At 39.4% G+C, this 18,164-nt stretch overlaps 1 protein-coding gene across 5 annotated transcripts in view; it reads right to left on the reverse strand.

Annotated features, from left to right (window-relative positions):
- Positions 1–18,164, reverse strand: part of CDC42 (cell division cycle 42) — a 39,977-nt gene that overhangs the window by 1,543 nt on the left and 20,270 nt on the right. For 2 of the 5 annotated variants that reach the window (XM_054501928.2, XM_063658796.1), the window contains exons 2-6: positions 16,999–17,124; positions 12,638–12,794; positions 9,474–9,546; positions 4,837–4,946; positions 4,519–4,716 (exon numbers count right to left, since the gene is read on the reverse strand). In XM_054501928.2, the coding sequence (XP_054357903.1) occupies positions 4,519–4,716; positions 4,837–4,946; positions 9,474–9,546; positions 12,638–12,742 (486 nt within the window). In that variant the 5' untranslated portion in view covers positions 12,743–12,794; positions 16,999–17,124. Of the gene's footprint in view, positions 1–13; positions 1,476–4,518; positions 4,717–4,836; positions 4,947–9,473; positions 9,547–12,637; positions 12,795–16,998; positions 17,125–18,164 lie in introns of those variants that run through there. The other 3 variants (XM_054501936.2, XM_054501943.2, XM_054501918.2) reach the window with 3 other exon arrangements.

Genomic DNA, 18,164 nt, shown 5'->3' on the forward strand with positions numbered 1-18,164 from the left:
AAAGAAAAAATGGGCGGTCTGATTTTCAGTATAATAAAGTTGGAGTTCAAATTCAAAACATTCAAACCCCCAAGAGTTGGCAAAGAAAGAAACATTAAAAACAACAACCCTGAATCTCAACACAATAATCTCACTTCACCAAGATTTGTCCAGGGCACTGGAAGGATTCAGCAATTCAGGAGCAGAGGAGCAGATATTCATGAGTGAGACAGTGGTCCTTTGAGAAAGCTTTGCGCAGACCAATGTATGTCACAAGAAGCAAACAAAAACGTGTCATTTGCTCATTCAATATGAGTTTTGTAATGTGCTGCTGAAACATTTTACATAAAAACAAGGGAAGCAGCTCTGCATTCAAATGAAACAGCTGGATATGAAACAGGACTGAGAGGACGGGCACGGGTCAGTGGCATCCTTATTCTATGGAAGGCACAGGCAAAGAGAGAGAGAGGGTGATTATGGTAGCTGCAAAGACAGTCACTTTGAACTCCCTTTATCCCACCAGTTAGACAGAGTCAAGGAGATTCAAGGGAGCAAAAATGTGGGTACCTGATACATATGTAAAATTAGAGCCAGTCAGTGCAACAGGAATAAGGCTTCATCAGGCATTTATACAAACGGTTGTATGTTTTTAATTTCAAAATTTGAAGGTAACCACAATTGTATATTTCCCTCACAATAAAATCAGAAGCAGGAAAATATAAAGGTGGCAGCTTTACATCTCAACATTAACAAACTGTAAGTCAACTGTTTAAATGGATGCTATTCTTAAAAGATAATGTAACAAATGAACTCATAAAGCAGTAGCAGATACATCAATATCTTCCCCACCCCAGACTGACAAATACTCCACTACAGCACAGACAGCCAAAGCAACAGCAACACAAAGTTTCACTGCACAAAGGAAAACCAGAAAAGAATCCTCCCTTCCCCATTACACTCTACTAGAAGGTCACCCCTTTTCCATAAGGTTTGTCATGCAATTACAATTAACAATTGATCATAAGAGTAAAATGATGTTTGTGTTACTTTCTCCATCTAGAACTAAGATCTAGAAGTGTTAAAACTCTTGTTATTTTCTCCAAGAGGACATTCTTAATGCCAGACCAAGTTCCCTTTTGCAATAGTAATCCAAACCAAAAAGCTCTGAGCATCAGGCTACTCAAGCAGCAGAAAGTTAAAACAAGTCCAACTTGACTACTGATCACAAAAGATTTCTATAAGATATTGCATTCTTGATCAAAAACTAATACAGAGGTTGCTCTAAGGTGGTGAGTAAAAAGACGCAGAGGCTTTCAAACAGGATGGTTTTATTCCTTTGTTTTTAAACGATCTTTCTACAGTAGTGGGACAGGAAGCAGCAGCAAAGAAGGGAAGGAGAAAACAGTTTAGAATATACAGCACTTCCTTTTGGGTTGAGTTTCCGGAGGCTCGAGGGCAGCTAGGATAGCCTCATCAAACACATTCTTCAGACCTCTCTACAAGACAGAGGGGAGGAGAGAGAATAGCAGCCAGGTTAGAGGATTAGAAAGACTAGCAGGTACAACAGCAGTCCGGATTAAATGAGCTGAATTCACAGAAGCAATGTGCCTTAAGAAAAATGCTAGAATGCTAGATCTTAAGCCCATTATTGGCAGAGTAGATAACTGACCAAAAACTTCACCTCAAGCAAGGTTAACTGAGCAGGAAAGCAATTTTTATTAAAATGCAATATGTTGACTTCTAACACATTTTGGAAATAAATCTATTACAATTTCAGGCTTATGTGAATTCAGCCCCTGAATAACTGAAGGACACAAATAGCAGACTAACAGGCATGCTATGTGTTTCTAGGTTCAATGACACATCTGAATGTGATTAATCAAGATTTCAGAGTAAACTGGTTTCCCAGAACAGAAAGGTTCAGACATTTAAAAAGTGTTAATTGTGCAACAGTACCAACTAGAAGGAGTTTAAAGAACAGACTCTAGAAACAGCATACACTTCAGTTATTCAGCAATGTTATTAGAGCAAGTAACCACCACCCAAGTCATAAGAAAACAAAGAATGGGGTCCTAGAATGAGTTTTAGCAAGCAGTCCAGTGCTTTAAGATGTCTGCATGGGTATCAGAGCATAAAGCATGGAGTGAAAACAAAGAATATTCTCAGATTTTACGAGGATTAAGATACAGAAATACACTTACACCTCAGCCACAAACTCCAACATGACAGTGTGACTCAGCAGTGGTGGTACTTAGGACCCAGGTCTACAGACTCACCTAAACTCACCTAAATCTGAAGCCACAAGTTTACCACCCAAGGTTGTTTCACATGTTCTTTAGTTTGATCAGTTTGATCCCAAGTAAATATGTCCTAAAAGTCCCAGAACACAGCTCCAATTTAAGTGCCAACTCCAGACCACCCCAAGTGTTCCCACCTCCACCCTGCCCCCATCCATGACATCCCACAGGACTGGTACCCACACGTCACATTAGATACAAAATAAATCAGAAAACAGCAGTAAATTCTTTAAAAGCAGCAAAAGTTAAAAAGTTTTCCTCTTTCTACATCATTTACAAAGTAGAAATGCCACATAAAAGTTAAAATTCCATTGCAATTCTTTCTACACATCTATGAACCAACTCTGGCAGTAAAATATAAAAGGAAGGAAGGAGTACAGAAAGGGAAATATACTTTATAAGGAAAAAAAAGAGGAGGAGGACCATTAGAAACTGGAGTGTATCCCTTAACAGAAGGAATTCCTTTCTTGCTTACCGTGGACGAAGATCAACAAATGCTCTATGAAACAAAACTAATCTTTGCTTGACCACCATCTGTTTATATTAAGACTTTGGTTTTAGAGGAATCAACAAACAGAACCTGTAAGCCTCAAAGTTCTAGCTCCCAAACACAACCACAGACCCCATTTTCTAACTTCCCCTCTTTTGACTTCTCCATACTTCAAACTCTGGTAAGAAAAATGTACCTGCTAAGACCTTTTAAACTTCATGCCCTCTACAAACGGATTTACTATATACACCTGTTGATAAAGTAAAAATCTTACCTTAAAAGCATCCAATTATCTAAAGCATCACTAGTAACCTAAAAGTGAATCCACAGGGCCTATGTGTCTTCCCTCAAAGCAACCCATATCTAGAGAACAGAGGTATGCATAGAAGCACACAGAATTAGTGTCTAACATGGACATGAGTGTTTCACACATGACCTTCCCGTCTCCCCCAATATACACATACAGGCACACTTTTCTGGGAATGTTACTAAAACAGAGAGAAGCACCAGCATTTTTTAAAACTCTCAAAACAGTGCTGTGCATGAAAAGATATAAAATCTTCTAAACTTTTAAGTAACTGCTTTTATAATAGCATTAAACTGCCCAAAAAAACTAGGATTAGAAGATTATGTTTAAATCATCTGATACTAGGCCTCAAAGTTATTCTGAGGGATATCCCAGTTAAGCATAAAAGTTTTATCTTTAAATATCCAACCAAGTACTAAACTGATTATTAAATTATGTACTAGGCCCTACAAACTAAATACCTAGTGCATATGTAATAAGTAATCATATATGCCATTTACCCTAGTATACATGTAGTTAAGAATCCAAGTGTTTTTAGAAACACAATAAAAATGAATTACCTGAAAACATAAGCATAAATATAATGAGTTTAATATAATTATTAGAAACCTCCACCCTTCAATCTTGCCCTATTAGGCATGTCTGCTCACTGTTTAAACTTCAAAGCACCAGTACCAGCAGAACATAAGACTTTTGTGCTAATTATTTCCACAACTTTTTCCTTTGCCCCCAGAACAGTACTCAAAGGACGGAATCAGCGATACCATGAAGGTGAAAAAGTTTAAACCATACACATCAGTTACAAGTCCCATCTTTTGCTCCCTATCTTCAAAATCTGAGTTTCCCATCAAACTACAAAAGGAGTTCCAATTAAATCACCCAAAAATGGCCAGAATACATGAGGAAGGAATACTTCCAAAAACATAGGAATAGAGACACTATATAAAGCATGCTTGAGAACTGTGGCAGAAATAGCCATGGCTGCCTTCTCTGACATTAAAGTCTCAATTATTATGACTAATTCCCTATCCTGGTTGAATTGCCCAAGAAACAGCATAGTATCAATTGTCAGAACTGGCAAGAAAAGATCAGACATATTTAGATGAAAATTTAAGTTAAGAAAAAAAAAAATCATTCACATCCTCTCTTGCAAGTGTGTGCTTATCTGAACCTTTCCTGTAAGGTTTTTGTTTTAACACAACCCTGACCACTATGAATCATTCAGTACAATACGAGAGCTTACCAACACAAGGGGTTTAGGAACTAATAATATTCTCCAAAAAACACAGAGGCCTCTAACAAAAGAACATACAATATGAAGCTGTTCATATTCTTGCTGGGCATCTTTGAGCACTGCTGATCACTGTTAGAAATAACTCCTGTATCCTAATGCTCTAATAAATGACTCGACCATAAATACACATGGGGTTTCATGCCATCCTTACCTGTGTAAGTGCAGAACACTCCACATACTTGACAGCCTTCAGGTCACGGGCCAGCTTTTCAGCAGTCTCTGGAGTGATAGGCTTCTGTTTGTTCTTGGCAAGTTTCTCAATAGTAGAGGGGTCATCTCTGAGATCAATTTGAGTCCCAACAAGCAAGAAAGGAGTCTTTGGACAGTGGTGAGTTATCTCAGGCACCCACTAAAAAAAGGTATTTTAAAATACACTCTTGTTAATCAACAAGCCTCTAATGCTATTTATAACAGGTCAGTAGAAATTCTGAGATGACTTTCTTAGGGCAAGAATATCTGATCAGCTTACCTTTTCTTTCACATTTTCAAATGAAGATGGAGAGACCACTGAAAAACAGACTAGAAATACATCTGTTTGTGGATAACTCAGCGGTCGTAATCTGTCATAATCCTCTTGCCCTAGAAAAAAGAAAAATATTGGAGAGAATTCAGCAACTGAATCTTGGTGTCCTCAAAGTGTTAAAAGCATGCTGGTCATTACTCAAAAAAGCAACTTACTTATCTAACAAAATGTATGGCTTTGTAATGTAATATGTGGGCAATATTCTCAATCAGCTAATTCTACAAACTTCAAGCACTCAGAACAGCAATGAATTTACTATTATGTTATTTGCTTTTATTACTAGTTTGTGGTGTTCAATCTTTGTGTCCCTTAGAAACCCAATAATAAATGTAATAATAAACTCTTGCTACAGAAATGGTTAAAAATCAATCCTTGTAATCCCAGCACTTTGGGAGGCCGAGACAGGCGGATAACCTGAGGTCAGGAGTTCGAGACCAGCCTGGCCAACATGATGAAGCCTCATCTCTACTAAAAATATAAAAATTAGCCGGGTGTGGTGGTGTATGTCTGTAATCCCAGCTACTTGGGAGGCTGAGGCAGAAGAATCGCATGAACCCAGAAGGCGGAGGTTGCAGTGACCCGAGATGGCATCACTGTACTCCAGTCTGGGTGACAGAGTGAGACTCCATCTCAGATATGGTAAAGGAACAATCACAGTGAAATCATCTAAGGAAAGAAAAACCTCACTGAAACCCAGATGACAAAATCCACTGCCCATCATGACTACAAACAGGTTCACATATTTAGTTAATGCGTGTATATAAGACCGGTATCTGAAAATGATAAAGCCTAGAAAACAAAGTTAGCAAGAATTAATGGATACTCAAAAGAATAAAAATACTTAGAATTAACTTAATCAGAGGCAAAAGACTTGGACAACAAAAATTTTGAAACTGCTGAAAGAAATTAAAGAAGACATAAATAAATGTAAACACATCCCACATTCATGAATTGGAAGACAATATTGTTGACATGTCAACATCATCCAAAGCAACCTACAGATTCAATGCAATCCCTATCAAAATCCCAACAAGGGATAATAATCTTGCAAGGGATAATAGCAAAAATAATCTTGAAAAAGAATAAAGCTGAAGGACTCCCACTTCCTGATTTCAAAACTTACTACAAGGCTACAATAATCAAAACAGTGTGGTATTGGCATAGGGAGATATATAAGACAATGGAATGACTAGAGAACCCAGAAATAAACCCTTACATATATGGGCAAATAATTTTTCTTTTCTTTTTTTTTTTTTTTTTTAAGGCAGAGTCCCACTCTATCACTCAGGCTGGAGTGCAGTGGCACAATCTCGGCTCACTTGCAACCTCTGCCTCCCTGGTTCGAGAGACTCTCCTGCCTCCACCTCCTGAGTAGCTGGGACTATAGGCACACACCACCACGCCAGGCTAATTTTTGTATTTTTAGTAGAGACAGGGTTTCACCATGTTGGCCAGGCTGGTCTGAAACTTCTGACCTCAGGTGATCTGCCCACCTCAGCCTTCCAAAGTGCTAGGATTACAGGTGTGAGCCACCGTGCCTAGCCTAGGTCAAATAATTTTTGATAAGGGTGCCAAGACCTTCATTCAGTGGTAAAAGGACTCTTCAATAAATGGTGCTGAGAAAATGACACATTCACATGCAAAAGACAAAGATGAAACCTTACCTAATACTATATACTAAAATTAACTCAAAATGGATAAAAGGTCCAAATGTTAGACCTAAAATTTTAAAACTCCCAGAAAACACAGGGCAAAAGATTCAGGTGGACTTGGCAATAATTTGTTTGGATATCACACCAAACCAACCAAAAAACAGACAACAGAATCTACAGAGAACTCCTAATACTTACCCCAAAACAAAAAATCCCAATTCAAAAATGGGTAAAGAACTTGATTAAACAGACCTTTCTCCAAAGATATATAAATGGCCGTAAGATGCTCAACATCACTAACCATTAAGGAAATGCAAATCAAAACCACAATTAGATACCACCTCACACTAATTAGGATGGCTACAATTAAAAAAAAGAAAAAAAAAAACAGAAAATAAGTGTCAAAGAGAAGAATGTGACTATATCAAGCCCCCCACGTACTGTTGGTAGGAATATAAAATGGGACAGCCACTGTGGAAAACAATATGGAGGTTCCTCAAAAAAATTAAAAACATGATCCAACAATTCCACTTCTGGGTATATACCCCAAAAGAACTGAAAGCAGGGTCTCAACAAGGTATTTGTATACTCATGTTGATAGCAACATTATTCAAAATAGCTAAAACGTGGAAGCAATTCATAGCACCAGTATTAAAACTGGAACCCAAACATCCATCAACCTGTTAATGGATAAACAAATTGTGATATATTCATAGAACAGAATACCACTCGGCAATCAAAAGAAACAACTACCAATACACACAACATGGACAACTCTCACAAGCATTATGCTATGTAAAAATAGTCACACACAAAAGACTACATATTGTATGGTTCCATTTATATGAAACCCTAGAAAAGCAAAACAGTAGAAACAAAGAAAGCAGATCAGTGGTTGCCTGGAACCAGGTCAAGGGACAGGGCTGACTGCAAAAGGGAACCCAGAAATAAACGCTCATATATATGGTCAAAAAATTTTTGATAAGGGTGCCAACACCATTCAGTGGTAAAAGGACTCACCACAGAAAATTTGAGGGGTGATAAAAATGTTACACATTTTATTATGGTGGAGGGTCAGCAAAATGCATCACACTAAACACTTAAAATGATTTTTTTTTTGAAGACGAAGTCTCACTCTGTCACCCAGGCTGTAAGGCAGTGGTGGAATCTCGGCTCACTGCAACCTCCGCCCCCTGGGTTCAAGCAATTCTCCTGTCTCAGCCTCCCGAGTAGCTGGGACTTACAAGCATACACCACTACACTCGGCTAATTTTTGTATTTTTAGTAGAGATGGGGTTTCATCATATTGGCCAGGCTGGTCTCAAACTCCTGACCCTCAGGTGAACTGGCTGTCTCAGCCTCCCAAAGTGCTGCGATCACAGGCCTGAGCCACCGCGCCTGGCCTTAAAATGATTTTTATTGCACAACGCATCAATAAAGCTTTAAAAAGTACTCGCCAGAAAATGTAAAGGCTTATAAAAAATAAACTTTGAAATCTGAAAATATTAATTTTCAACCACAAGTAGCCATACATTATCTTTTCTCGCCAGGCGCGGTGGTTCACGCCTGTAATCCCAGCACTTTGGGAGGCCGAGGCGGGCAGATCACCTGAGGTCAAAAGTTCGAGACCAGCCTGACCAACATGGAGAAACCCTATCTCTACTAAAATACAAAAAAATTAGCCGAGTATGGTGGCGCATGCCTGTAATCCCAGCTACCTGGGAGGCTGAGGGAGAAGAATCGCTTGAACCTGGGAGGTGCAGGTTGCGGTGAGCCAAGATTGCACCATTGCAGTCCAGCCTGGGCAACAACAGCGAAACGCCGTCTCAACAACAACAACAACAACAACAACAACAAAACTTCTCTGTGCCTTTGGACACAAATGAACGCGGAAGAAAATCCCTCATTTATCATGAGATTATGGGTCATTGTTTTCTCTATATTCCAAATTTAATATACCATTACTTTTATGATTTTTAATTTTTAAAAATTTCTCTAATCTTTATTGTCTCTCCATTTCACGTTCTCAATTAAATCCAAACAGTTGCTTGTGGTACACAGTATAACAACACATTCCATGAGAGCAACATGTTAACTTGCAAACAGTAACACTAACTCAAAGCAGAAAGTTTAGAATTCCTACATTCTAAAGATACTCTAAAGGATATCTTTCTGAGATCTTCCTCTGGCTAACTGAGCTGATAATAAGACGGCACATAGAGAAAAGTCAGAAATTAAGATGTGCAGCCACTCTTGAAAACAAGAAATAGCAGAGGAATTAGGTACATTTAAGGAAGAAAGTAATTTGTTCTTACAATTTGGATAGCTGACAAATGTCAATACTGTGAGCAGGTAATAGTTCACAAAATATTTTCAGATACAGTTTAAAATAAGCTATCTATCGTAAGAAACTAAACATGTTATTAGACATATAAATTGAACACGCCTTCAAATATCAGAGAGTAATAATAATAAATACTGTAATGGCTTACGACCCTACAACCTTAGGCATATTTAGGAAACTCTAGGCTTTAAAAAGGAGCAGGTAGGGGTGAAGGGAGAGAATCAGTGGGCATGATTCCTATGAATTCACTCCCTTAGTCCCTCCCCAACCACTAATGCAGTCCCCAATTCTCTGCAAGGTGCACACATCAGGATTTTAGATCAATTTGGAGCGTGTATAATGCACTCTAGTCTCACTCTACTTCATCTACTACACTGTTCACCCAGGGTACTCCAAACTCCTATTTGCCAATCCGGGTCTGGGACTGCTCCTTGATCAAGCATCGACGATCATTATACTCAATCCTGCTAACTAATAACAAAAGGCAAATACTTTGCTCATGTGCTAGTTTCTCAAAATGTCCACAAGAGACAGACAACTAGCAACTGTTAAAGATCAAAACAGTATAAAAGACATTAAGTTTTCACCTGCAGTATCAAAAAGTCCAAGAGTATATGGTTCTCCACCAATCATAACTGTGACTGCATAGTTGTCAAAAACCTAAAAACAAAAAAATACAACACTGTTAGTGTGCAAGGAGAGAGTTAAAATGGGACAGGATAACTCTTAAGCTAAGGCAATGTTTCCTTGCTAAGACTTAATCGTCCCTTAGTCCATCCATCATCCTTATATAACCAATCTTGCCAACCAAGTCCTTGCATGAGCTAAATGATTCCTGGAAAAAGACAAAGGATGTGTTCTGAGATTTCTGCTCTACCCCAGCAGCCTGGATAAAGAGCCAGAGAAGGTTTAGAGGTGTCACAGGAGCAGAGTCCTCTAGCTACACAAAATGAACCTGTTCAAGTTTGAAACTTCTGAGACAGTGGTCTACCTCAACATTCAATCTGCTTCCTAAGAAATTAATTCTTCATAGACCATTTCCTTTTCATCTAGAAATAAAATCTCCTAGATCCATGATCTTTCTTCCTTTCAGAGTCCTAGAAAAGATAAGCCTTGTTACAAACAAGCCCATTTGAGAGAAATAACGGTTCCCTCAAAGTACTCAAAGTGTCCAAGAAAAAGCTGGCAGATTATTTGCTGGGAATATTTTTTTTTTTTTTTGAGAGAGAGTCTCACTGCATCACCCAGGCTGGAGCACAATGGCATGGTCTCGGCTCACTGCAACCTCTGCCCCCTGGGATCAAGCAATTCTCCCACCTCAGCCTCCTGAGTAGCTGGGACTACAGGTACATGCCACCACACCCAGCTAATTTTTGTATTTTTAGTACAGACAGAGTTTCACTATGTTGGCCAGGCTGGTCTCAAACTCCTGACCTCATGATCCACCTGCCTCGGCCTCCCAAAGTCCTGGAATTACAGGTGTGAGCCACTGCGCCCGGCCAGCTAGGAATTTTGAGTAAAATTCATGTTACTGGGCACAAACTGCATGACCTAAGACATCTTCTTTAACAAGATGCTTAATATGTAAATAGACCAAAAAACCCTTATCAAATTCAGTACAGCATATGCTAATATTGGTTGTACTAAGTTATTTGTGAAAATGGGAGGTTTAACAATGCTAAATGGAAAAGACCCAACACAAATTCTGGAGTCTTTAGAATTAATTTACAATTGAAAAGCAATGCTTTCATATACAACTATAATCTGTCAATTTACAATAAACATTTAAAAATTAAATGATATATATAAAAAGAAAAGAAAAGCTTTCCAACTAGGAGAAGAATGCCACATTTTAAGACCAGCCCTACTTAACTTTTAGGTACCTACTCTGATTTTCTGACTTATGTTTTAACAGACTGTTCAAGAGCTTATTTAAATGTAAAGAAGAGAAGCAAGGGCATGAGGGAGATGATGGTTAAAGGAAAGTCGGTTCTTAAAAACAGGAACAAAGAAATTGAATGAATGTGGTTAAGTTCTCAAACCAAACAGATTATTTTCTTAAATCACACTTAAGAGACTCAAAAACAACCCTCCTTTACTAGATTGTTCATATCCAAAACTAGACTAAGAATCAGAAAAGCTAGCTTCCATTCCAAAGTCTAGTTACGCTAGTGTAATTACACTAAGTAATTAGACTTCTAAGTCTCATCCCTAAATTGGGCCTGAGTACCCTCATCCATTAAGACATGGGTAAGACAATATATATTGTCCCATCCAGCTCTGAATTTCTATTAATCTCTAGAAATGGCAAGCCCCAATTTATAGATGGGAACTAAAATGCATTTTACACCAAATCCATTTCCATATTAACTTCAACAGGTACCATGAGAACACTATTCGTGCCTCACGGTGCATTCATTTACCTAAATCGGCTCATTTAAAATTTTATTCTACTACTCCTCTTCCTTCCCCCCCATCACTTTTCCAGAGATGTACACACAAACATACATATAAAACACCCACAAGCCCACTTAAAATACAACACCAGAAGATGAAAGTCATAAAAGACTCAGAAATTATGTTGACAAGTAAATAACTTCAATGGAGACTGAAACAGAAAAATTCTGATTCATGTACCTCTAAACGTCCCCTGTAAGTCCACTGAACCTCAAAATGTCTTCCACTTATCTTGTCTCCAAATGGGCCAATTCAAAATATCAATGTGATTTTAGTGTTTAATAATACCTTCAAATTCTCCCCCCTTCAAAAAAAAAAACTTTACTTATTTTTGAGACAGGGTCTCACTACCTTTCACAAATGAGTGTTACTTTAACTCTTGTCTCTCTCTCATTTCGGTATTTTTGTTATTCCCATCTTCCTTCTACCATTCCAAAGAGTTGATTTAAAAAACAGTTGTGGGGCCAGGCATGGTGGCTCACGCCTGTAATCCCAGCACTTTGGGAGGCCGAGGCGGGTGATCATTTGAGGTCAGGAGTTCAAGACCAGCCTGACCAACATGGTGAAACCCCGTTTCTACTAAAAATACAAAAATCAGCCAGGTGTGGTGGCGGGCGCCTGTAATCCCAGCTACTCAGGAGGCTGAGGCAGGAGAATTGCTTGAACCTGGGAGGTAGAGGGTGCAGCAAGCCGAGATCGCGCTACCGCACTCCAGATACAACGGGTGATAGAGACTCCATCTCAAAAAAAGAAAAGAACAGTTGTGGGGGTGACCCCCAAAGGTTTCTGTTGGTGTTCTCATAACATAACAGGTCTTCTCTTCTCTGCCCCTAAGAACCAGTTTGGAGCTCCATTACTGCTAAGACAACAGCTCCACAAGAAAAGTGGAGACACATACTACTTTCTCTCAAGTTACAGGACCCCAAATGGTATCCCAGGAGACCTCCAAGTACTGATCAATAATTGGCCAAAATATCCAAAAAAAAAAAAGTCACCTCATTCCAAGATGTAGGGCATACTTCACCAAACTGAGACTACCACTCGTTAGAATCTTGTCTACTGGAGTTTTGCCTCCCAGCACTTCTTGCAAACCCTTGTGTCACCCCTTCTGACTTTCCACTGATTTTTCAGCTGTTTAAAGTGTATAAAATTTACCCATGAGAAGTCAAGATCTTTAAAAACAGGAAACAAAGGCAGACAACAGAAAAAAATTCAGTACACATAGAGAAAGCGTTTTCAAAAGGATATCAAATTCTACAACATTTTACTAACAGAAGGAAGCCTTTATACTTACAGTCGGTACATATTCCGATGGAAATTTGTTTGTTGTGTAGGATATCAGGAGACATGTTTTACCAACAGCACCATCACCCACAACAACACACTTAATTGTCTGCATTGCTGAAATAGTTTTGTATTCACTTTAAATATTTCAGATCTGATGTTGAGACCTGCAAAAAGATTAAAGACATTTGTTTATTTATACTTACATATGTATTTTTTTTCCTCACTTAGCAACAGGTGCAGGCACTCGGAGCAAGAGAAGAACTAGCACAATTATTATGGCTAAAAGAACCCAATAAGAGAAACAATGACTTGCTATAAGTTACAATAACAAATAAGGTCCATTTCTAAGTTTCTGATCCCTGGCTGTTTCAAATTCTTAAGTGTTATTTTTAAAAGGTCCAAAGTGGTGTGATAATCAGCAAATTTATTTTTATAATGAAAGAGAAGAGGCTGTATCAGAGAAAATTCCACATAGTGTGCTAAATATTATTTTGTGAAAGCTGTTCTTCGGTTACATGTGCACACACACCTGTATGTATGCATGTATGTGAACTAGACTGCAATACAAAGGCCACTGCCTTAAAGAATGGTTCATTATCCAGCCTTATTCAGCCTTACTCAGGCTCTGACCAACAAGCAGCAGGACACCACAAGATCACACGGTAATTATGAGTAACGTGAGAAACCGAACAAAGAACAGGGTGATCGCTGGCCTCAGCAGCTGTTTTAGCACCAGGATGCCTAGTCCAAAACCTACATTTTTACAATGAAAAAGTCAGATTGCTCTAAAGCATACTGACTTATAAACAGATACCATAGCTTCTCTTACTAGAGTCTGCCTCCATTTTAAGAAGCTATCAATTACAAGTATCAAACAGTCATTAATTTGACATGCTTTTTTTCATTTAAACATCTCTAAAGTCAGAATGTATCTTTGAGTCTCTTACAATCATTATCAGCCATTTTTCCCCCACATGTTGACTTCTATGAAATTGGAATCTTAGATTCAATGAAATACTTTTAACAGTTTTCTGAAAGAATAAAAAGAAACACCACCCAATATATACCTAAATTTTAAGATTTATATTTAAATTAATTTAAATTATAATCCTAAAGGGGTTATAATTAAACATAAAAATACAGAACCACCTAACTCTTGGTCAGATGCCACCATGCTCCTATAGCACCATTCACAACAATTAATCATAACAATTTATAAATGCCTATTAACATCCCTGTAAATGAACCTACACTACCTCATGCACCACTATACTTCTAGCACTGAGCACTTCTAGACTGACATACTGTGAGTTGTTGAATGGATACAAAAATCACGAAATAAAAGAACATGAAACTACATTAGTGTGAGTAACCTACAGGAAATACACACTCTCCCGCTCCTCATCAAAATTATCTGCAGTATATTTTTCTTTTTTTTAGACAGGGTTTTACTCCCATCACCCAGGCTGGAGTGCAGTGGCACAACCTCAGCTCATTGCAACTCCACCTCCCAGACTCAAGCAATCCTCTCACCTTGGCCTCCCAAGTAGCTGGAACCACAGACACATGCCACCACGCCCGGCTAGGTTTTTGTTTTGTTTTTTTAAGAGATGGGGTCTCACTGTTACCCAGGCTGGTCTTGAATTCCTGGGCTCAAGCAATCCACTCACCTCGGCCTCCCAAAGTCCCAAAGTGCTGGGATCACATGCATGAGCCACCGCAGCCAACCATATTTATCTTTCTTTATTCAACTTTCTTTTATATCTCCTTTTTCCTTCTCCTTTCCCTTTTATGCACTAAGAAGCACCCATACTAATAATACAACATTAAAGGTTAACAACCCTCATCCCTAAGATCAATCAATTACTGGTTAAATCTAAAAGCACTCAAATAATAATAGTAAGCAGCAAACACTTACACAGCATTTACTAAGTGCCATGTACTGCTCAAAACATATTACACATATTCACACATTTCATCCTCCCAAAAAGCCTATGAAGTATGTGCTATATAATCCCTATTTTACAGGTAAGAAGAGTGAGGCTCAGCAAGTAACTAAGCCAAGGCTATTCAGCCAGTAACTAGGAGAACTGTAATTTAAACCCAAGCAGTCTGACTCTCAAGCCCCTGCTTGTTGTGTGTGTGTGTGTATGTCAGTGCAGTGGCATGATCTCTGCTCACTACAACCTCTGCCTCCCGGATTCAAGCGATTCTCCTGCCTCAGCCTCCAGAGCAACTGGGATTAGAGGTACATGCCACCATGCCTGGATAATGTTTGTATTTAATAGAGACAGGGTTTCACCATGTTGGCCAGGCTGGTCTTGAACTCCTGACCTCAAGTAATCCAACTGCCTGGGCCTCTCAAAGTGCTAGGATTACAGGTGTGAGCCACCGTGCCCAACCTCAAGTCCCTGCTCTTAATAAACATTACATTACACTATACTGTCTGAGAAGTGACATTAATAAAAAAATATATAATCAGTGCTAGTGGAATGACAAGTATATATCCAGCAATGCAAAGAGGAGAGCAAATATAAAGAAGAGGAAGCAAAAAATAGGGGCTAAGCTCATTTCCTGTTTTTCACCCTGCATATAACTACTGAATTTTATTGGGAGAAGGGAGTAAGATAAGAGTTTGCTCTTCCCCTTTCTATTTACCCACAAATCTTCCACTTCTTAGACTTCCCGACCTGACTGCTCAGCAATTTGTTACAAACTGGTTGGTTGTGAGTCCCCTGTTAAGCCTGGGTTCTGGAGTCAGAGTGGCTCTACCACACTCTAGCTATTCAACCTCTGTGTTATTCAACCTCTGGGTAGCTTGGTTTCCCCTTCTCTAAAAATGAAAACAGTACTACCTTTCTCATAAGGTAAACTAAGACAACACATGTAAAGAACTTGCAACAGTGCTTGGCACATAGTACATGCTTAGTAAATGTTAATTATTAGTCTTCAACAAGTAACAGTACCTTTAAGTCAATATAAGGAATTTTAAAACAGCAATTCCAAACTTCTTAGAAAGAAACTCATAACACTTTTTATCTCCAAGATAATTACAGTACAGTCAGCCCTCCACGTACACAGATGCAGAACCCACAGATACATACGGATAACTGTACTATGTAATTTTACATAAGAAACTTGAGCATTCCAGGATTGTTGTATCCTTGGAGAGTTCTGGAATCAATCCCCTGCAATATCAAGGGACGATTATACTAATTGTTCTCAGTACAAATGTAGTCAAATGTAGAGTTACCATTACAAAGATGGTCATTTCAGAGTCAAGTTCTAATTAAGACTATTCTGCAAAGCATTTGACATGTATTAATAATTGTTTCATGTTTTAAACAAAAACTATAGGAGGCTACCGTTGTGGACTAATCTCCTGCACTAGGCCCCAAGTGACCAGACTAAAAATCAAAATGGAGTTACTCATGCTAAAGTTTCACATCACTAAACTTAAATTTAGTTGTTATCTGACCTTCTGAGAAACAGGAGAGATGACAGCCAGTTTACCAAACAGGCCACTTTCAATCTTCAATTGGAATGATAATGAAGTTCCCTCTGCTTTAATCCTTACACAAAAAAAGCAGCCTGAAGTAACCTGATAGTAACTAATCAGTTATTTTTCTATTGTTCTGTCTTCTCCCTGTCCCTGCCTTACAAGAAAGGTAGCTCTGAAACAACTAATAGGCCCTTTGTTCTTTGCTTCCCCTTTCCTCAGCTCTTCTGTCTATTAAGCCAACCTCTTCTGCTCAGCTCCTTTGAACATTTAACTGTTTTGTGGAATGAAGCACTGCCCAACTCTAAAATCACAATAAAGCCAAGTGAGATTTAAATCTGTTGTAGTTTTGCCCTTTAACACATGTATTAAAGAGCACAGTGGCTCACCTGTAATCCTTGCACTTTGGGAGGCCAAAGTGGGAAGATCACTTGAGCTCAAGAGTTCAAGACCAGCCTGGGCAACAAACATAGTAAGACCTGACCTCTATTTCTTTTTTTTTTTTTTTTTTCTTAATGTCACCAGATACTCCACAGATTGGGGTGGGTAAAGGGAGCAATCAGGGGAGAGACTTTGGGTTTTGCAATATATATAAGCCAGACATGTTCATATACTCTATGTTAATTTCCTATTGAAATAATGTCAAATCACTATGGCAGCAAAGAGGCCACATAGAAACAATTACCATTCTGCTAACCAGAAAAGTTATCCCGTGCTGGGCACGGTGCCTCACGCCTGTAATCCCAGCACTCTGGGAGGCCAAGGCAGGCAGATCACAAGGTCAGGAGATGGAGACCATTCTGACTAACACGGTGAAACCCCGTCTCTACTAAAAATACAAAAAATTAGCTGGACGTGGTGGCACGCACCTGTAGTCCCAGCTACTCAGGAGCCTGAGGCAGGAGAATCGCTTGAACTCGGGAGGCGGAGGCGCATTGCAGTGAGCCAAGATGGCGCCACTGCACTCCAGCCTGGGCAACACGGCGAGACTCCGTCTCAAAAAAAGAAGAAAGAAAAGCGAAGTTATTTTGCACCAATAACTGAATCCTACCTCTTTTCAACAGTGAAGTTCATTTGTACCACAAGTTAGAATTGGGGTTGGGCAACTTACAGCATAAAAAATGATTCTGCAGGGTCAGGCATGGTGGCTCACGCCTGTAATCCCAGCACTTTGGGGGGACAAGGTGGGGAGATTGCTTGAACCCAGGAGTTTGGGACCAGCCTGGGAAACAGAGTGAGACCCCATCTCTACAAAAAAATAAAAAATTAGCTGGGTGAAGTGGCACACACCTGTAGTCCCAGTTACCAGGGAGGCTGAGGTGGGAGGATTGCTTGAGTCCAAGGCTGCAGTTGGCTATGATTGTGCCACTGCCCTCCAGCCTGGATGACAGAGCAAGACCATGTCTCAAATTTTTTTTTTAAATGATTCTGCCAATCATAAGGAAATAAAATTGTGAAATAAGGTATATCTTCCTTCTTTCCTTCCTGGCATCTACCCCTCCAATACCCATATCTTCTAGTTTTTTATTTTTCTTTTTTTTTTTTGACAGAGTCTTGCTCTGTCACCCAGGCTGGAGTGCAATGGTGCGATCTCGGCTCATTGCAACCTCCGCCTCCTGGGTTCAAGCGATTCTCCCACCTCAGCCTCCCAAGTAGCTGGGATTACAGGCACGCGCCACCATGCCTGGCTAATTTTTGTATTTTTTTAGTAAAGACGGGGTTTCGCCACGTCGGCCAGGCTGGTCTCAAAATCCTGACCTCGGGTGATCCACCCACCTTGGCCTCCCTGAGTGCTGGGATTACAGGCGCGAGCCACTGCACCTGGACTCTTCTAGGTTCTTAAAACTATGGGAATCCAAATATCCTTTGAGAATCTCAGAGCTACAGCACCTGAAATTTTAAGTCCACGCGCTACAGATTTTAAAAGGCTATGGAACCCTCTCTATGGTATCATTATGATTGGCTGGCTGCCATCTAAACTCCACCAGACAATCCCTGAGCAAACGATCTGTATGGAGGAAGGGGATACTCCCAG

This window comes from Pongo pygmaeus, chromosome 1 (assembly GCF_028885625.2).
Source record: "Pongo pygmaeus isolate AG05252 chromosome 1, NHGRI_mPonPyg2-v2.0_pri, whole genome shotgun sequence".
Taxonomy (NCBI): Eukaryota; Metazoa; Chordata; class Mammalia; order Primates; family Hominidae; genus Pongo; species Pongo pygmaeus.